Below are 19267 nucleotides of genomic sequence, written 5' to 3'. Positions count from 1 at the left end.
GAATCGTACAGAGAAAATCTCCATACTCTGAGCCTTTTAAGCTTTTAAAAAATATTAAATAAGGGTAACTAATCGGACTGTGTAGGTATTTGTGAATGTATTCTGTGCAGATAATTTTACAACCATAATCTGAATATAAAACCCTCCCTTTTTTGACATTTGAAGCATCGTTGAATATGTAATCACACCCTACAAACGTCAAAGTTGATTTTATACAATTTTATACATTATCAGCTTAGGCCTTTCCGAGATGTCTGTTGTAAACCGTATTCAAAATAAAAGTAAGGTTAGGTACATTCAAGAGCATATCTTTATATTTATGACACACCTAAGACTTAGAAAACTGAATAAATAATTATTAAGCATGTACTCCTATGCATTTTTCTTCTTGCTCAACTGCTGATTCTTAATTTTTTTCAAATCTTCTGAGTTCATTCTAATGCTGTCCTGTTTTCTAATATCATGGTTCTGTATTTCTAAGATTTAATGTTAACTTTCTCCTCTATTTATATACCTTCTTTCACGTTTATAAAATAAAGTATATCTGTGTCCTTTCATTATCTTGAATATCTTAAATTATTATAATGAAAACTTCTATTAAGATAGTAGATAACCAACATTTTCCATTGTATCTTAAAAACAATTTACAGAAATTTCTAACTCTTTTTCTGATGGGGAAATGGTATCCTCTCTCTTCAGCTAGAAATTTTATCAACTTTAAAATGTGCCTCAACACATAATCTAAGTTTTTACTGAGACAGCATTTTAGAACTTCTGTTTCTTTTAAATATGTGTATTTTTACTACCATTTTCTTCTGCCAGATCAGAGTGGATGATCACATCATCAGGACAGAACAAGGCCTTCTACTGCGTAGCCTACAGCGGAAGGATTCAGGCAATTACCTCTGCCATGCTGTGGAACATGGATTCATGCAAACTCTTCTGAAAGTGACCCTGGAAGTCATTGACACAGAGCATTTGGAAGAGCTTCTTCATAAAGATGATGATGGAGATGGCTCTAAGACCAAAGAAATGTCCAACAGCATGACACCTAGCCAGAAGGTCTGGTACAGAGACTTCATGCAGCTCATCAACCACCCCAATCTGAACACAATGGATGAGTTCTGTGAACAAGTGTGGAAAAGGGACCGAAAACAACGTCGGCAAAGGCCAGGACATGCCCAGGGGAACAATAACAAATGGAAGCACTTGCAGGAAAATAAGAAAGGTAGAAACAGGCGGACCCACGAATTTGAGAGGGCACCCAGGAGTGTCTGAGCTGCATTACCTCTAGAAACCTCAAACAAGTAGAAACTTGCCTAGACAATAACTGGAAAAAATGCAATATACATGAACTTTTTTCATGGCATTATGTGGATGTTTACAATGGTGGGAAATGCAACTGAGTTCCACCAATTATAAATTAAGTCCATGAGTAACTTTCCTAACAGGCTTTCCTCCTAATACCAACACCTAATAGAGGTCAGGTGAACGCAGAGGTTCACTTTAGCAGACTTAATGTTTCCTATGAGATTTCATTGTACAGGTTTCCCTTTCTTCTTTGCCTGAGAAATAAAAATGTCATTTGCCATATTGCCATCTAAAGAAGAAAAACTGCATCAGCAAAGCCATTTTATTGAACTAAAAGTCTAAAATAAACTGCATGGATTTATGAAGCTGATGAATATTCCAAAATATAGTTGGATTCAAGGATATTTTTTGTCTACCAGCACTTGTGTTTATATGTACTGGAGGAGTAAAATGAGACTGAATGAAATGGTCTGTGGAAATATAAAAAAACATAAACCATCCATCATCCAGAGGAAAAATGGAATACACTGATCTACTACTGATGTCTTCTTTCAGCTTTGATCTAAAGATGTATTTTATTAAAACTATAATTTAAATGTACCATGACAAATATGCAGTAAAAATTAGCTCTTTTCTAAGCTAGAGTAGGTTTTTGTCTTATAGTTATTGTGCTCTATAATTTTTGTTTCACAAATTCCAGTTGTGTGCTGCTTTTTTCCCCCTGACATTGTGTTTTTAGTTCTGCAAGAGGGATAGCCGATATTGTTCAAGAAACACATAAACATCATTAACAGTTGATTCCTAAAACCTGGACGTAAATTATGCTTTATTTCTCTGAGGAATTGAAACAGATAACACCCCCCTTCTTTAAGCATGATCAAAATTAATTTTAACTTGCATAATGTTCTTAGAAAAAACAGAACATTTAACCAGAAGAAAAAGGAGAAACAATTTTGATTTGTTCAATGCACTGTGTTGCACCTAATGGTTCAATAAGGAGAAAAGGAACTGCGTATTTCATGAAAATAATAAGCATTGTTTTAATATAGCATTAACAGAAAATCTCTTAATTTTGTGCTTGAAAACCCACATGATATTTGAGACATAAAAACTCTCATTATTCCTTTAGGAATTACATTTGTGTCACTTAATTTTCTTGAAAGAGATCAGTAATATTCAGAACAACATCTTAAAAGCAAATTTTCCAACTCTGTTTACATCTGTATCAGCTGTCTCTTACCTCACCTTGTTTAAAGCAATGATCTGTTTTAAAACAGATCATCTTGATTCATTTCATGTTGATGGGAGTGACTTTTATACAAACTGTTTTCTGGGACACAACTCACACTTAAATCATGTAAAGCTTTTTGTTTCCTCCAACAACTTATAAAATAAGGTAAAAGATGTTCAATAAAGGACTTGCCTCGTCCCTTGTCCTAACATGATTCCTTGAGAATCATTGACTTCAAGGTTTATAAGGCCTTCCGCATTATGATAGTTTCTTTTGCACTGCACTCACCTTTCCAGGAATCCCTCCCTAGATTCTTCATCATGCACAAAACTGCAAAGGAAACATCTTCTTGCTAATTAATGAAAGCGGCATTGAAATTCTAACTCTAGCTGTCTTGGGATTCTAATTAACTCAGCATTAATTTCTCACCTCAGACTACAGTGAATTTTGTAAAAAAAATTCTCAGCTGAAATATTTCACAGATGGGAGCTCATGTTTCAATTTAGTTGTCTGAATAAACAATGTGTTAATGCCTATTTCAAATGAAAGTCTAAAAATATTCTACATTCAATTTTAGGCTCCATTGATTAATCCGGTGTTACTTATAGAAGTACATCCTTAAACTGTATTTGAATTTTAAATTATTTGAAGGACATATTTCTGTAGAGAAAAAGAAACGTTTAAAATACAAATCAAAGAACAAAGAGGGCTCCAAAAATAGGTATTTTTTTCTATTTTCATGGAGTATCTTAACTGTGCTAAAATTTGGTGTTGCATTTCCTTCTAAATTTGCAACTGAAACAGATTTGCAATAACAGAAGTATCTTATTTCATAGTAGTCCTCAAAAATAATGGACTTGAAGGGATAGAGGGGATGTCTTCCAATATCCGAACGCATTTTGTTAAGCATTATGAAATACCCAGAGAAAGTAAGTCTAGACTTCAAAGAAAAGAAACAAAACAAGGAAATCTACTTGCATGTCTTTATAAACTATCAGGTCTAAGTTTTTGAAGAAAATTATTGATATAACTTGCAGGTAGATAGTTCTTATTGCAGTCATAATGTGCCAGTGTGTATTAAGAGGGGACAGTTTGCACGAAAAATAATCAACGTCCCACTTAATTTAATTTTAATAGACTTTGGCATATGCATGTATCATCAGAGTTGAAACTTTGTTAAGACACTCATGTGAACATAAGCAAGTTATGACAGCACTCTTAAGATTGGAAAAAGATACATCGCAGCAGAGAAATGATGGCCCAGTTGAAATCAAATGTATAATGTAAATGCATGTAAATGCACACTTAATGCTACTTTATGTATTATTTAGTGATTTTCAGTGGTATGTGTTTAATATTTTTGCTACCTACACATTAGGCAGAAGAGATGTAAATAATTTTGAAAAGAAGAGGAAGGACAGTAAACTTCAACTTTTTATAGGGACTCCATTTCAGTGTGTTCAATATCACCCTAAAATGCAAGATTTCCCCACACAGGTGACAAGGTGGTTTATGTGCTATTTAAGGACAGAGGGTGTGTGCCCATTCAATAAGCATGTTTTTTGCCAGGTAGTAAATATGTTCCATATCTGTATTTATCACTGCATTTCAGATGGGAACTAGAAAACTGGAGAGAAAAATGTAATGAAACTGCTGCTGTAAATTATTCCTTTTAGCATGTATTCAGTTGCTAAATACACATTTCTTCAAAATATTTGAATTCAGATGTCTTTACTGTTCCCTGTAGCATATGGTGTCAAGGAACATAAGTTTAGAAAATGCTGAGAACCAGAGTCAGGTTGCTACATAATCAGCTAGCAGATTTCTCCGTTCTAGTCATCTGTAAACTGAGTTCTATATTTATGGTGATGATGTTCATTTTTTATGCCCTTTAAGTTAAATATTGTTATTTTTTATGTCATGCCTAAAAGAGGAAATATAGGGATGAAATTCTATAATGTGTCATTATCATGCTCAGTTTGGTTTCATTCAGGATCAACAAGGATGGCCAACAATTGTTACTGAAATTGCCTATCCTTAAGATCATAAGCAAGCATTTCATCAACATGAAGTGATTAGTATAACATTTTAAAAGCTTTGTTTTATGAGTTCATTTTTAAAACACAATTTGCATTCAAACTTTAATGGAAATTATCCATTGTGATGTCTTCAAAGACAAACTTAACAAACAGGATTCAACATCATCTTATTGTGTTATCATGTGTTAGATATAAACTGGCCTAATGCCAAAGGCATCCATGCTTTTTATTTTAAAGCTGTAATAATTCTCCAAATTCATTGTTAATGTTTGCAAAATACGTGTTTCCATAAAAAGGAAAACATTGTTTTTCACAAAGTCTGCAAAAGCCTATTAGTTTATCTGCTTTCTAACAATTTTCTTGCACTAGTTAATTAAAGACACATACTTTTTTAAAGTTAATATACTGGGGCGTCTGTGTGGCTCAGTCGGTTTAAAGGTCTGACTTCAGATCAGATCATGATCCTGCGGTTCGTGAGTTTGAGCCCCGCATCGGGCTCTGTACGGACAGCTCAGAGCCTGGAGCCTGCCTCGTAGTCTGCGTCTCCCTCTCTCTCTGCCCCTGCCCCCGCCCCACTTGCACTATGTCTCTCTCTCTCTCTCTTTCTCAAAAATAAACACACATAAAAAAATAAAGTTAATATACTAAGAGGACCTATGATGAATCTTTGAAGCCACCAGAATGGTATGGCCATTTTCACAGTCAGCCAGCCCAAAGAAAACAGCTTGGTTTTAATTTCAAACATGCAAGCACACACAAGCAAAAAGAGAGGCACCAAATGGAACCCAACCAAACAAAAAGATGATTTCGAATATAAAGAAATTAGGCTTCTAGACCCTTTGAACTTTAGACCCAGACTCCTACCTGTGCAATTAATTTATGTTGGTAGATCTTTTCTGCCTACTATGTACTAGGCACTGGTAGGCGATGAGGATATTTTACACCTTACCACACATACTCATTGATCCTATTTGGCAAGTCTTTCTTGATCCTTCCATCTCTAGATGAAATTAACCACCTTCTCTGCGCTAAATCTGTGCTTTGTCTATACTCTTTACTGCCACACTCATCACAAAGGAGTAGTTTCTTTGTTTACACCCCCATCCCTTTCTAGACTGTAAGCTACTTGAGCACAGGGTCTGTATCTAATTTATCTCTACCCCCAGTTCCTATCATGATGGCTGGGATGGGGAAGAAGCTTAATAATCACTGTTGGAAAGAACCAGGTCACAATGTGATGAGTGCCAAATGCAAACAGAGGATAAAAGTGCTGTGAGATCACAGGGGAAGGGATGAATTTCAAGAGAGCACGGAGAGCTTCAGAAGATAGATAAGTGACATGCAGTCTGGGAATTGACATACATGAGAAATGTGCCCAGATAAAGCAAAAGAAGAGCAGAAAAAAGAATGAAAGAGAGGTGTGAAAATAAATGCTTTTATTATGGGAACAGGTATTCCAAATAAATTATAGAGTTCATAAGCAAAAATAAAATGCCCCACTACCGAGAATCAGAGTGTTGGGTTTGTTTATTTTTTCCCTGATTTTGGTTTATTGCCCTCTGTTTGCACCCTACATTCTCATCACTGGCACATGGTGTCATTCACTCTGCCTCTCTCTACCCCCTCCCCATTTTGTTCACCCTCCCTATCTTCCCTCTTCATGTTGACCTCTTTTGTCTTTACTTAGCTGGAGTCATAGCAATCGGCAGTATTCCCACAGTATTTTTGAACTAATCTTTATGCCATAATCTCCTTTCTAGTTCAACCAATCTTGCTTTTGCAGAATTCGGAATTCCACACGTGAGTGGCTGGGAGAAGACAGCTTCCTCATGCTGGTCTAACACAGTTCAAATGAAATCTTCCCTTATATGTCACCTGCTTTCAGCATTGCCCAACTCGTCTAGCGTTAGTCCACTCGGACGCAGGTTCCAACATTGCTAATTAACAAGGTGGCCCACAAACAAGACATCATCAAAGATGGCATTAAAATATGAAGCCTTTGTTTATTCAATGGATACCCTAGATGGAGGGCTTCAGGGCTAAACAATGATAGGGGTGACGTTAGTGCACATAGTTGACAGGCAGAGACTCCTGTGTAAAAAATAATAATAATAATAATAATAATAATAATAATAATAATAATAAAACAGACAACAAAAAAGAATAAGTCAAGAAAATGAGGAGGCTTAGCTGCCTCTTGAAATTGTCAACGGAACACCACCATTATATTAAACTGTCAAGTCTTTTCTCACATAACACAAGAAGGTATTTTATTTCTCTTAATCTAAACATTATACTTACAGACACACTGTATATTTATACAGTACCTAAGCACAAGTTTTCATAAATGTATTTAAGTCCTTCCAATTTGGGTAATTTGAAGTCTCAACTTCATCTTCTCTTTGTAAATCTCACTAAAGCATTAGGCCTCTAGTAAATACATTAAAAAAAAAAAAAGTCCCTGTCATTTGTGTATCTCGGTTCTTAATGTTTCAATCGTTTTGTTGATGACTAATTCCAGAAAGGCTTGCACTGTTTTAGACTAAGTTGTGTGTCTAAAATCAAGCATCATTTCCATTTTAGGGTATTTTTTATTACACCTCAATTTTTAGGAGGTTTCCATCCTTGAATTTCAGTAAAAGAATGACACTTTCATTAGTCCTGAAATATTTTTTTTTCTTTCAGTGTTTTTAAATTGCTGATAAATTTCAACAAATTAATATGGGTCTCTCTGTACCATTCCATAAATTTTACTTGAATTTATACACTGACTAAAAGTGGTAAAAAAAAAAAAATCTTACGTTTCAAATGTGCATATTGTCATCTACCAATTTCAGAAATATTGCTCATTTTCTTTTTACGTTAATTTTGACCCTAATGGTTGGTTATTGAAACTAGTTGTATTTTATTTGGCCCAGGAATAGGTTAAATTATTACTTAGTGAATATTAATACAGTATGAAAAATAAAAACTGGCATCCATATGAAAAAGTGTACTGTCAAAGAGTATATTGAATTCTTAAAGTTATAAAATAATATTTATTCAGAAGAGTTTGAGTAAATATCCAAGATTATTATATTTTGACCAAGATAATAGTCTAGTCACTTACTTGAGATACATGCCATGATTGATTAAGGTTTCTCTTTTATGTTATTGTTAGCCTCTCTAGAATTTACAAAACAAACAACAAATTCCCTAGATTACAAAATCTCTAATTATTCAAAATGTAACATACCCTACTCCCCTCACTGGAGAATGGAATATAATTTGTAATTGTTTCCATACTGGTTTCTTCCTAAGCTCCCCTTTGTCACCAGACAAAATTTGTTAAAATTATGTCATATCAGGTAGCTCTGTATTCATTACTAAGAAGTAACATTCTTGAACTTGTGTAAAGGAAATGTTTATACATTTTTATGAAGTTAACTGATTTGTAGCAGTACATATTAAATCTAAGTACAAACTATAAAATATTGAATTGTTTTATAATTTAATATTGTAATATTTAATGAAATGAATGTAAGCAGAAGTATAGAGCATTATAAAGCCTTACTAAAGCTACTTACTGCTTAGTGATAGTAATATTACATTTTTTATATCACTGTATAACGTTCAAGGTATTGTTGTGTTCTCATTCAATTCTCCTTATACGAAGTAGGGCAACTTTATTATCCCAACTTTGTAGGAGAGAAGAATCACGAGTGGCTTGTCTTAGATCTAACTCTCAGCCAACTGTAAACCCCTGATTACAATCTTGTTATTTGATCCAATTGGAACAGAACCTTTTTATCACCTTTTTATGATTTATTGAATCATATAGTGAAAATAATCTCTTAAACTTTTAATGAATTGCCCCTACAATAAGCATTAGTTTAGATCATCCAAAAACAAGGTACATCCAAGAAAAAAATTTATTGACTTGGGTACTTGGTAATGTAAGATATAAACAGGGAAAATGAAAGAACCAATGAAAAGTTGGTCAAATGTTCAGTTATAAAACAATGGAATAGATGTCTGTAATTCACTTTCTCTAACAAAAAGACTTCAAAGAAAAAAATACTGATTTCTTCATGCATCTTTCTTAAATATTTGAAATGAGGCAAAAAAAGGAGAATATTCTAATTGATACAAGATGAGCTTTCTTCACATATTTAACTATGTGACCAAAAGAAGAAAAAAATAATTTTGGAATCACATAGGCATTTATAAAGTCTGCTTTTATAAATGAAAAATATTTGTTAGCAAATACTTCAATTTTTAAATAATGATTTTAAATACTTTTGTGAGAAACAGTACCCTTACACAATAATTTAACATGTCAAGGATAATATCCCACAAACAAACTTTAAAAATTGGGGGCATTTTAATAAAAATATATACCTAGATCAACTTTACAAATACTTTTTCATTGACTTGCTACTTCTTGGTATATAACAATTATCAATACCTATGTCAATAAATGCCAGAAGAAATCCTATATAGATTCTCAGTTTTCAACAGTAGTAACTATAATCATCCCATGTATATATGTATTCAACTTAAATATATATAATCTTCTAACTTATGTTTTTACTTGGTGCATATATCAAGATGATATAATTTAAAATTAATTACTCTTACAAATAATTTCCACAATTCTCTTCCACCTTCTACAGTATCTGGCACATCTCTCCTTCCAGTTAACAGTCCATCTTGCAAAATTCAATGACCTCTCCTGTGACCCAGCTAGCACCTTGATTCCACAGTTAATTGACCTATTTCTTCAATTCATCTTCAGTCATCAACCCGAGACCAGGGAGATTTTAATGGCACATAGAAATAAAAGTTCAAGGGTAAGTGACATCAGCTCTGGACAGATAAAAGAAAATAGAACACAGTTTCAAGGAATAAGGATAAGTCGTTATTATAAATATGATTTAAGTCTCAGAAGATGAAGGAGCAAATGGAATATGGGTTGATTCAGAGGCAGAGAACACCTCTTTCATAAGGCAAAATAAATAATCAATGGCCTTAGAGACAAGCAAACCTGTCATTTCTCTTCCTTTACTTGGTGAGCTTATGCCCCTACCCACCGGGCTTCAGTCCCATCTGTAGAATAGATACTACCTTGGTTCTTTCATCTGTGTAGGAGAGATGATAGAAGACTTTTTCACAGAGGTGGAGTAATAATTAACATTGATATACAACACTACTGATATATATATTCACTTTTATTCAGTTCTGTCTTGATAATGAGAAAAAAGATGTTCTTTCATGTTTAAAAAATGCTCTTGAGTCTATGTACTGCCACCCTGTCAAGACATTTATCCCTCCACTTGTTGTCTTGGTTTCTTATATCTGTAATTCCTCCCTTTTTACATTCTACAGTAACAATTGTAACCATAACAGTAATTTCCCTCACATCATTCACTTGAGGACTTTTCTACTTGGCTTTTCCCCTAAAAAGTCTCAAAAGAAATGCTAAGGGACTCCCAATTAAAGATAAAGAACTTATGTGCTTGGATTTTATCCTCTCATAAAACGTCATTAAATTAAGATGTCAACACATTTATCTTAATTTCCAACCAGGTCAACTTTTACTTTCTACTTTTTTAGAACTACTATTTGCCATCAACACCCCACAGGATATATCCTAAAGGTGAATTAGCCAACTGTTCTGTACAATCGTGTGTGTGTGTGTGTGTGTGTGTGTGTGTGTGTGATACAGTTTTCAAAGTTAGCTTTTCCAAGCTTGAAAATAAGACATTTTGGGGCACCTGGATGGCTCAGTCAGTTAAGCATCCAATTTCAGCTTAGGTCATGATCTCACAGCTTGTGAGTTCAAGCCCTGTGTCAGGCTCTGTGCTGGCAGCTCAGAGCCTAAAGCCTGCTTCAGATTCTATGTCTCCCTCTCTCTCTCTGCCCCTGCCCCACTTGCGCTCTGTCTCTCTCTCTTAAAATAAGTAGACATTAAAAAAATGTAAAAAAAGAAAACGAGACATTTCTATGTTATTTCATAAACAGTCTTCTAGAAAACAAAATATTTCTTTTCATATAGTCTCAAATAAACAAAGTATATTACATTAAGTGTGCTTCTATGTATGCAAAATCTCAAGATACAGTCTAAGCAATTGCAAGTGTTGATGAAGAACTTTCCAAAATAGGATCAAAATTAAAAATAGTGTAGAAAGACAGTGCATTGCTTGAAATAAGATATAACTCAGAGGAAGAAACTGTAAGAACAGGAATGTATTCATAGTCTGTAAAGAACACATGAAAAAGAGCACTACCATAATTCACACCTAGAAAGATAATAATTTATGCAAAATCACTCCCTTTAAAAAGTAGAGATGAAAAGAGACATGACACCTCAAAACCCTGCCAAGCTAAGGATAAACATAAGAAATAAACCATATGTGTTGTGGGAGGCAAATCCACAAAGAAACTGTTAGGCAAAAATTAGACCAAACTATGACATGATCCAGATGTTCACTAATACGAAGGTCTCAGCAGAATCTGACGGGCTTCAAGGTCTAGTAGGAAAGAATAAAAGTTCAAAAAGTGTGAACACTGATTGGCTTCAATTATTTAGTAATTCTTCTTAAATAATTGCTTTTTGTTTGAAGTATTGTCTTTCAGCTTTAACTATCTTGGAAATTGATAAAAAGCAGCATAAAGAGATGAAATAACAATGCAGCTTTGAAGTTGAATTATTCCGTTCATAGGAATTTTAAGAGACCATTTGGGCTGGGTCCCCAGGAAAGACTACTGTAAATATCAGACAAGCTGGAAGGAAGAAAAAGAATAAGAACTATGCAAAAGTATTTTATACTGTCCATAAACTGAAAAGAGCAGGAAGGTCAAAGCCAATGGGCAGTATACATATTCATGGGAGCCCTGAAAAGAACTTTCAGAGAAATTGAACTGGACTTTCTTTTATGGCTTAAGTCTAAGTCAGCTCTCTGGGTGTCTTCTAGGCTCTAGGTTTCTCAGTGCTCCTGATCAGTCCTGCTATGTTTAAATATCTTTCACCGAATACAACACAACTCAACTTGTACACAACTTTCATTTATTGGCCACCTGATGACATAACATATTGAACATAATATTAAGAGATTGGAAGAGAGTGCTTAAAAATTAGACATTTTGAGAACACAGGAGCAGAAGAACCTCAAATGCTATGAGAATATGAAGAAAGAGACAATAGTGGCTGGGATGGGCTTTGATCTTCAAAGGAAGGCAAGGCGTAAAAGAACACAGTGATCATCTTCTATTAACAGTGCAAATGCTTGTGTTCTTGTCTTCTTCCTCTTTTTATGCTTCTGGGGATCCCAACTTTGTGTGCTATTGATCTCTGTTTGTCTTCTCTATTTTGGTCAACCGTGCACTAAGTCCATGCTACTCAAAACATGTGGTTGAAGTGTAGACTGCTGACAGCAGCAGCACCTGGGAGCTTAGCAGAACTACAGATCCCTAGGACCTATCACAGACTTATGGAATTGGAACAGTCTCCAGATGATTCGGGCCTACATTAATGTCTGCACAGCAGTACTCTAAGTGACTCATTCCTATAGAATTGGATCTCATTTTCATTAAGGGCACAACTTTAGATCAGCCTTACTGTATTTCATAGCTAATTTCTCAAGACTTCACTCACCCCCATAGGCTTTCTCCTGTCCAAATCCTAAGAAGGCTTACTTATTTCCAGGGTCTGTTGGCACGAGGGGTGGAGATGAGACACTAAGACACGTGGGCCCTGGAATATCAGATAAAAATTACTTAGCCCATTGATGAAGACCAACTATTGCATATTTGATTGAAAGTAGAGTTTTAAGTAACTTACCCAAAGTGATACTGGCTGGATTGAAGGAGGGAGAATTTCACTTAGAAGATACTTCTATTACTCAGATTTTAAAAAGTGGTGCTTCCTGTGTTTGTTCTTGGATAAAAAAGAATATGGAAAATATCAACTGTATAAGTAGTTTTATCTAGTTTTTAAATAACATTCTTAATAGAGGGAGTGCAGTGCAATGACAGAGTATACTTTTTAGGTATTATCATCATCATCCCGTTTCCTCTAAGTTTCCTAGGACAACAAGAATACTAATTTTCCTGGAATATTCCAATAGTAGGCTTCCTGAAGTGTGGCAGGAGTATGAGATTGACTGCTTGAGTTTCTCAGCCATTTGTTTTCCAGTAATTTTATAGTATTTCAATTCTATGAAGAGAATGTGGTCATTTAAATATGTCGTATAAGTAGAACAACTCAGATTACCAACAGAAAGACTTTTTTAAATTAAACCTGCAATTTAGCAAAAACAGTCATCAAATGCTATTTCCTTGCAATATTTCGGTGCCATTAAATCCTAATAATGTGTAGAGCCAACGCTTAAAAACACGACCACCATTAACAATGCATTCATGTGTACGTGCCATATATTTCCAAGATTTATTTTTTACTTCATCCTGGGTGGTCTACTACTGCTTTTTACACTACAACCAACTGATCCCTAAGTTCAGGGTTATTGAAAAGCATCATAAATAAAATCCATGTGTGCATTGTTTAAGTACCAGATGATATTTACAAAGGTTTCAGCAGCTTTACCAGTTCACTGCCAGCAAAAATTACCAGTGTCTACCATTAGTTGTACAATACAAATGTTTTTATAATGTTAAATTCACCCCAAGAATCTTTCCTGGCAAATTCAAGTATGACTGTAGAGGAGTTATTTATGTTGCGCTCACTGTTGCATGTCAAAGCAACAGATACTATCTGTGTAAAGCAGCACATGAACTTCTTGTTAGACTCACCATTGTCACAGATCTGTACGTTGTTATCAACCAGAATATGTGTCCTTGAGAAAAGAAAAAGTGTCTATGCTATTGTCTCTATGCAAATAGTTGATTGATTAGCAGCAAAATGTGGGCCTATTAAAAGTCACTTCCAAAAAAAAACATTTATAACTGAAGTACTGGATGTTTTCTGTCAATGAGATTTCAGGAAGTGAGGACTTTAAATTAAAGCTCAAGGGAGTTTCCAGCCATGGAATTTGAAAAGTGAGTTTTCTCTTAAGCTCTCTGTAAATCATTTTAAAATACTGCTGATTTGCTAATGTGTAACACAGACTCCTAAATTTTTCTTGGGAAAAAGGATAAATTGGGAGCACTGGGAATGAGAGTCTGGGGGCAGTTTGAGGTACAAGAATGTTTCCTTAGCAGACAGACTACACTAAATGAGAAGTTGTAAGGACAGAGTAGAGTCACTACCAAAGAGGTGCTAGTTTACTGTCCTTGAGTCACGAAATAATTACTTTTGTACAATTGAGTATCAGTTTCTTGATATGACTTAATATCAAGTTATATTTTTATATTTTTAACGTAAAAGGGCAACCCTAGGATAAAATCTCATATAGCATTAACAGCTATATCATTAACCAAAACCCAATGCTAGAGATATTAAAAATCCAAAACTCTATTGATAGTAGGTAATCCACTACATTCTTGGGTCTTCAGTACCAATGTGTTGTCTTGACGTATATTTGTGACAGTTTCTTTAAGGACCAATTAGCCTGTGAGAGCTATTTTGGTGACCAGGTACACTGGAGAATCCATATTCCTTTCCTGGTCAGTTCCTGTGCTGACCCCCAGAGTAGTGGCCAGTGGCTTATAACTTATAATCGTTATGTAAAATGGCCAAGGCTTTAAGTGGTCAGAAGTATTAGAAAATTGTTCATCATGAAAAAAAAAAAGAAAAGAAAATTGTTCATCATGGCGGAAGAATGACACTTTCCATTCTGGGGCTGAAGAGAGGACCATGTAGGACAAGGGCAGAGGACAGGGGCAGGAGAACTCTGACCACTTTCAGAGAGGAAGGATGTCTCTCCAGGGCAAAGCAAAAGAGCTGTGTGTGCTTGAGAGGTCAGAGGACATACCAGAAAGTGGAAGTAGGGAGAGAAGTAGGAAAGAAAGTGGAAGGGTAAACCAACTTTTCCTTCCTTCCTTTAGGAAGTCTGAATTTTCAAAAAGAGAGTTACACTGATGCTAGAAGGAAGAGAATTTTTGTTGGGCTTAATCTCAAAAATGAGGGGATTGGTTCAGGAAGCTTCTTATTTAGCTGGAAATACAGGTTTTCAAATCTTGGATTGTTTTATCTGTGTTATTAAAGAGTTGTGTGCATGTGCTTGTGTGTGTGTGTGTATGTGTGTGTGTGTGTCTTTTAACTAATTCAAACATGAGAGCCCTCTCTCCATTTATTCAAATTTGAAAGCAGCTACCATTTAGAAACCTTAAGTTCAAAGCTAAAATTACTTGTGGAGAATCTATAGTCTTTACGTCTCAAGCACCTACCCACCTTCCTCATCTTTGCATTTCATACATCGTTTGCCAATAGAATGGAATATAGCCCTTCTTTCACTAGGAATATACAGTCCAGTGGGAAGAAACCCAATAACCCTACCTTTGTCACAAAAGTCACAGGCAACTCATTTGGAAAAATAAAATGCAATATGGCACCTCACGGTTGTCAATTCCTCCTGGAAAGCCTGGCCCTCCAAGTTCTGTCCAGAGACCTTGCTGCAACCCATTTTCAGGTCCTGCTGCTCTTCTACATCCAACCCAACTCCAAGCCTCTATGACTACAGACCCGCACCCATCTCAAGCTGACTGTGACACTGTTGTGTGTACTCTTTTGAGTCCATCTCTGCTGACACTTACATCCCCAACACTAGATATGTGCTCTAGGAAATCACAGTGGTCCCTGGTACCACTGTTGATGCCCTCCCAATTCCTCCAGTGCCCCTGCCTTTCTATTCCTGACATAGTCTAGTTCCTGGCATGTCCCATTATAATTGAACAACAGAAGCAATATGTCTACACTGATTTTTTTAGATTCCCTTAATCCTTTTTAAGAGTTAATATAAACCCTGACAGACTCAGACAAGGGGAAGGTTTGTGCCAGAGTCTTTCTTCTGTCTAATGTGAGAGTATTCAAATGCATTATTCTCATTTACTTCTTAGAGTGCATTTTTTAAAGGAGGAGATGAAAATAGGCCTGCGAGTCTTTCTTCAAACTCGTCCCATGGATGCCAAAGGAAAGAAAGTAAACCAAGTAAGTCCCTTAGGATCTACTACAAATATTATAGGACTGTTCCAAAAAGATTAAAAAATGTGTCTCTAATGACCTCCCAGTTTGTACATATGAACATAAAGAAAATAATTGCTATAACTGAGAGAATTTTAAAAATCTAAGTGATAGTATCATCAAATATTAAATGAGAAGCATCTGGGAGGCTGAAAGTGTCTGCCTCAAATTGTATCATCCAGATTACTGCCTCTTATGCCTGCCTATGAACCTCATTTTACCTTCACTCTCTCCCTGAGAAACCTTTTCATCTCTGCCTACAATTGTGGATACTTAGGCTCTTGTACTATGGTTACAATCTGAACCCACTTAAAAAAAATCATCCTATATACTATAATGCATTCATACCATCACCATACTCTTTGTTAACTTAGGCTTTATCAATCAGAAACAAATGCATATGACAGACAATCATCTATCTTAGAATATGTAAAAATTAACAATGAAACACGTGTTGTGGAATTGACCCTAGGTTCAGGAAGACCAGTAGAGATTGATACATCTCATTAATTCATTCAGAAATTATTTATTAAGTCCTTACTTTGTTCTGCACCCAAGAAATATAAATCTGACTTCTAGGAGATTAAAACCTTCAAGTAGAGATGGGAGTTGAAACTGAAACATGTGATAGAAAGTGATGAACATTTTCAGAGAACATGAGTTGTACGTACTATAGCAATTGATAGATCACATTGTCTAGAAAGAATCTCAGAAGTAATTCTGGAACAACTCCCTTCTCTCAGGGAGATTCAGTATTCTTAGCCCCATTACACAAAAAAATGGACAAGTAGTGGAAGGCATTGATTATAGGGTGCTTTTCATATCAATTATCACTGTCTCTATAATGTATAAAGTTAACATAAATATTTCTCCATGGTAATTGAAATATTTATACAAATTCACTCATATAGAATGCTTTGTGTAAATATTTTTGAAATTTCAGGCATAAACATTTCAGCTTGGTAACTTTCTGTTTTTCAGTGTGCCTACTAGTAACTTTTATGATTTCATACCTATTAATCCCTCCTTAATACTTGTTTTGTTTTTATGTGGAAAGATCCTAGCAGTTTAGATTACTCACATCCTTCACATAACTGATGCTATGCACAATTTATATTTAGCTACATGTGTTCAGCTTTTAAAACTGTATTTCAGGAAGAGTTCAATCTTGAGAATGGGTTTGTACTGGTGGAAAGCATCAACAGTCTGTCAACTTTGCAAGTAAAGACCTCTCAGGATATGAGTATCCAGGGATTTTGCAAAGGCTATTTTCACATCATAAAATGTCTCAGTCTGAATTTCTTGGCAACTTTTGTTTTTGACATTTTATTTTTCAATTCAAAGACATCTCAATGTGTCATTATCTTGAAGAATGTAACATTACATGAATCCACATGAGTAACAAAAACTCCATAATTTTAGCCAACCTGCACCTGCCTTCTTCCCTGGAGACCCACTCCTGTGTGATTTCTTTACATGAAGTAAAATCTTTTTACAGATCATCCTACAGTAATTCCTAACTGTTAGGGAGTTGTGAAACCCTTTCGTTGTTTGATTTTTGTACTCCGCCTCTAGCATTTTGGAAAATTTTGAAGGAATTTTAATTTAATCTAATACTTTAAAAAAAACTGTGGTGAAATTATATAATGAGCATAAAAGGAGATTGTGAAGTAATTATTAGTTCCCCTTTTTAGATTGGGCTTGTATTGCTGGACAAGGAATTCTTTCTGCAGATGATATCTCTTTCTGTACCTCTGATCCATATATCATCACTCCAAGAGACCATGTTTCATTCACTCATTCGTTCATTCAGTAAATGTTTGATGGGCACTACTCATCAAACCAAGCATGGTTCTAGCTGCTGAATATTTAGTGGATAAAAAAAAGAAGACACAATTCCTACAGTAAGCGCTTTTCCATTTCAATGTGTGAAACAGACAATAAAACATTAAATAAGTACGTAACTAGTATCTAGTAGCCCACAATTTTCATTAGTACCAAGCAGTGTTTTGTACATAGTGTTTATGAACTATTTGCTGAATGAAAGATAAAGCCTGGCTTTGCTATTTACTAGCAAACTACTTGTCATCTTTGATAACTGAAAATAACAGTAGGTGTCTAGTGGGTTTTTATAAAGATTTACAAATGTTATGTACTTCATATGTAAGTCACAGTGCCTTGCCTATAGTAAATGATGGAAAATGCTCATTTATGTCAGCACAAAATTACGTGTTACACATTGTAAATGTTATGGAAATTGAAGGCAAGAAGTTAGTGGTTAGATACAGCTAAGTGGGATTGGGTGGCCCTAAGTGCACGTGAGGAATGGAATAAAAACTTGTTACTCATTCTTCATCTTCAAGGATGGTACAAGACAATTTATAACTTAAAACCAAGATATACAGAGGAGCAAGAGCGATTTCAGCTAATGCTTTGAATCAGCCTGACAAGAGACAGTGATAGCTTCATAAAATAGAACATGGGTCAGTACTGGTATGAAGGCCATAATGGCTAACCAGGCACTTCCCCAGCTGTGGATGAAAATTAGTCTCTTCCATGTGGCTTTAATATACAAACTAAGGTGGTGAAAGTACTGGGAATGGCAGATGTACCAAGTGGGGGAATAAAATGCATTACACATATGAAAACTGGTAGTTACGTTACTTGACAGCTCCACTCTTGTACTATATCCCTTCCCTTCTATTATCATTAACAATTAAGCTTTGATTACAATATACACCTTAAGTCATTAATTCAGCAACTTTTGAGCACCTCTAATGTGTGTTTACTTAAAACTGAAATATCACACAGAAATCCTTTAATATGGGACAAACTCTACCATATGCTATCATAATATAAATTCTCAGCTAACCGACCCTTCACATCCTTCTATTTAAATTGATTCCTGTTGTCCAACCATGTGAGAGCTTTCACTCACAAATTTTGTTCCATGACCACAGAATCAAGTGGAAACCATTTAATGGAGAACTGGCCCCATTCAGTTTGAACCTCAACATGTGTCCTTCTCTGAATTAAGAACCTCCAGGGGGGAAAATGACACATTGTAAATCTGTGATAGTTTCAGTCAGTGTCAGTTGGTAGAACTTAACTAATGCTATTTGAGGTTGTAATTACATGGAGTCAAAGTGTTTGACATGTGTAGATTCCATACATTAATTTAGTTCATTTACTAAATTCGCCTGTTTTATTAAAAGATAGTAGGTGTCATAAATCACAAAATTAAAATCCTTCACTGTAGAGGAGAACCAAATAAACTGTTGGAGAACCAAAATAAACAGGTGAATAAGTATACTTGCAAATACTGATTAATTAAACCAGCACCCAACATTTATTTCTTTAGCCTTTAAGATCTTACTTGTTAGAATACATAGTATGAAAAAGTATGCTTTTCTTTCTAACTTTCCTTATGAGCTATTAGAGAATAAAACCTGGTTGGATAGGGGAAAGGAAGTCATATAAAATCCAATGAATAAATGGGATAGCTTAACATGGAAAAATGTGGACAATCTACTTAGGAATGTTTTCTTAACAGCAACTCTTTTCTGC

At 35.0% G+C, this 19267-nt stretch overlaps 1 protein-coding gene across 4 annotated transcripts in view; it reads left to right on the top strand.

Moving 5' to 3' along the window:
* The window catches only part of SEMA3A (semaphorin 3A), a 469306-nt gene extending 465044 nt beyond the window's left edge, over positions 1-4262 (top strand). For all 4 annotated transcript variants that reach the window (XM_060632359.3, XM_060632358.3, XM_060632357.3 and 1 more), the window contains one exon: positions 823-4262. In XM_060632359.3, the coding sequence (XP_060488342.1) occupies positions 823-1278 (456 nt within the window). In that variant the 3' untranslated portion in view covers positions 1279-4262. The remainder of the gene's footprint in view (positions 1-822) is intronic.
* Positions 4263-19267: the final 15005 nt, after the last annotated feature.

This window comes from Panthera onca, chromosome A2 (genome assembly GCF_046562875.1).
Source record: "Panthera onca isolate mPanOnc1 chromosome A2, mPanOnc1 haplotype 2, whole genome shotgun sequence".
In the NCBI taxonomy this organism is placed as follows: Eukaryota; Metazoa; Chordata; class Mammalia; order Carnivora; family Felidae; genus Panthera; species Panthera onca.
Note: the sequence above shows the minus strand (reverse complement) of the source record. Positions and strands in the feature narration are given on the sequence as shown.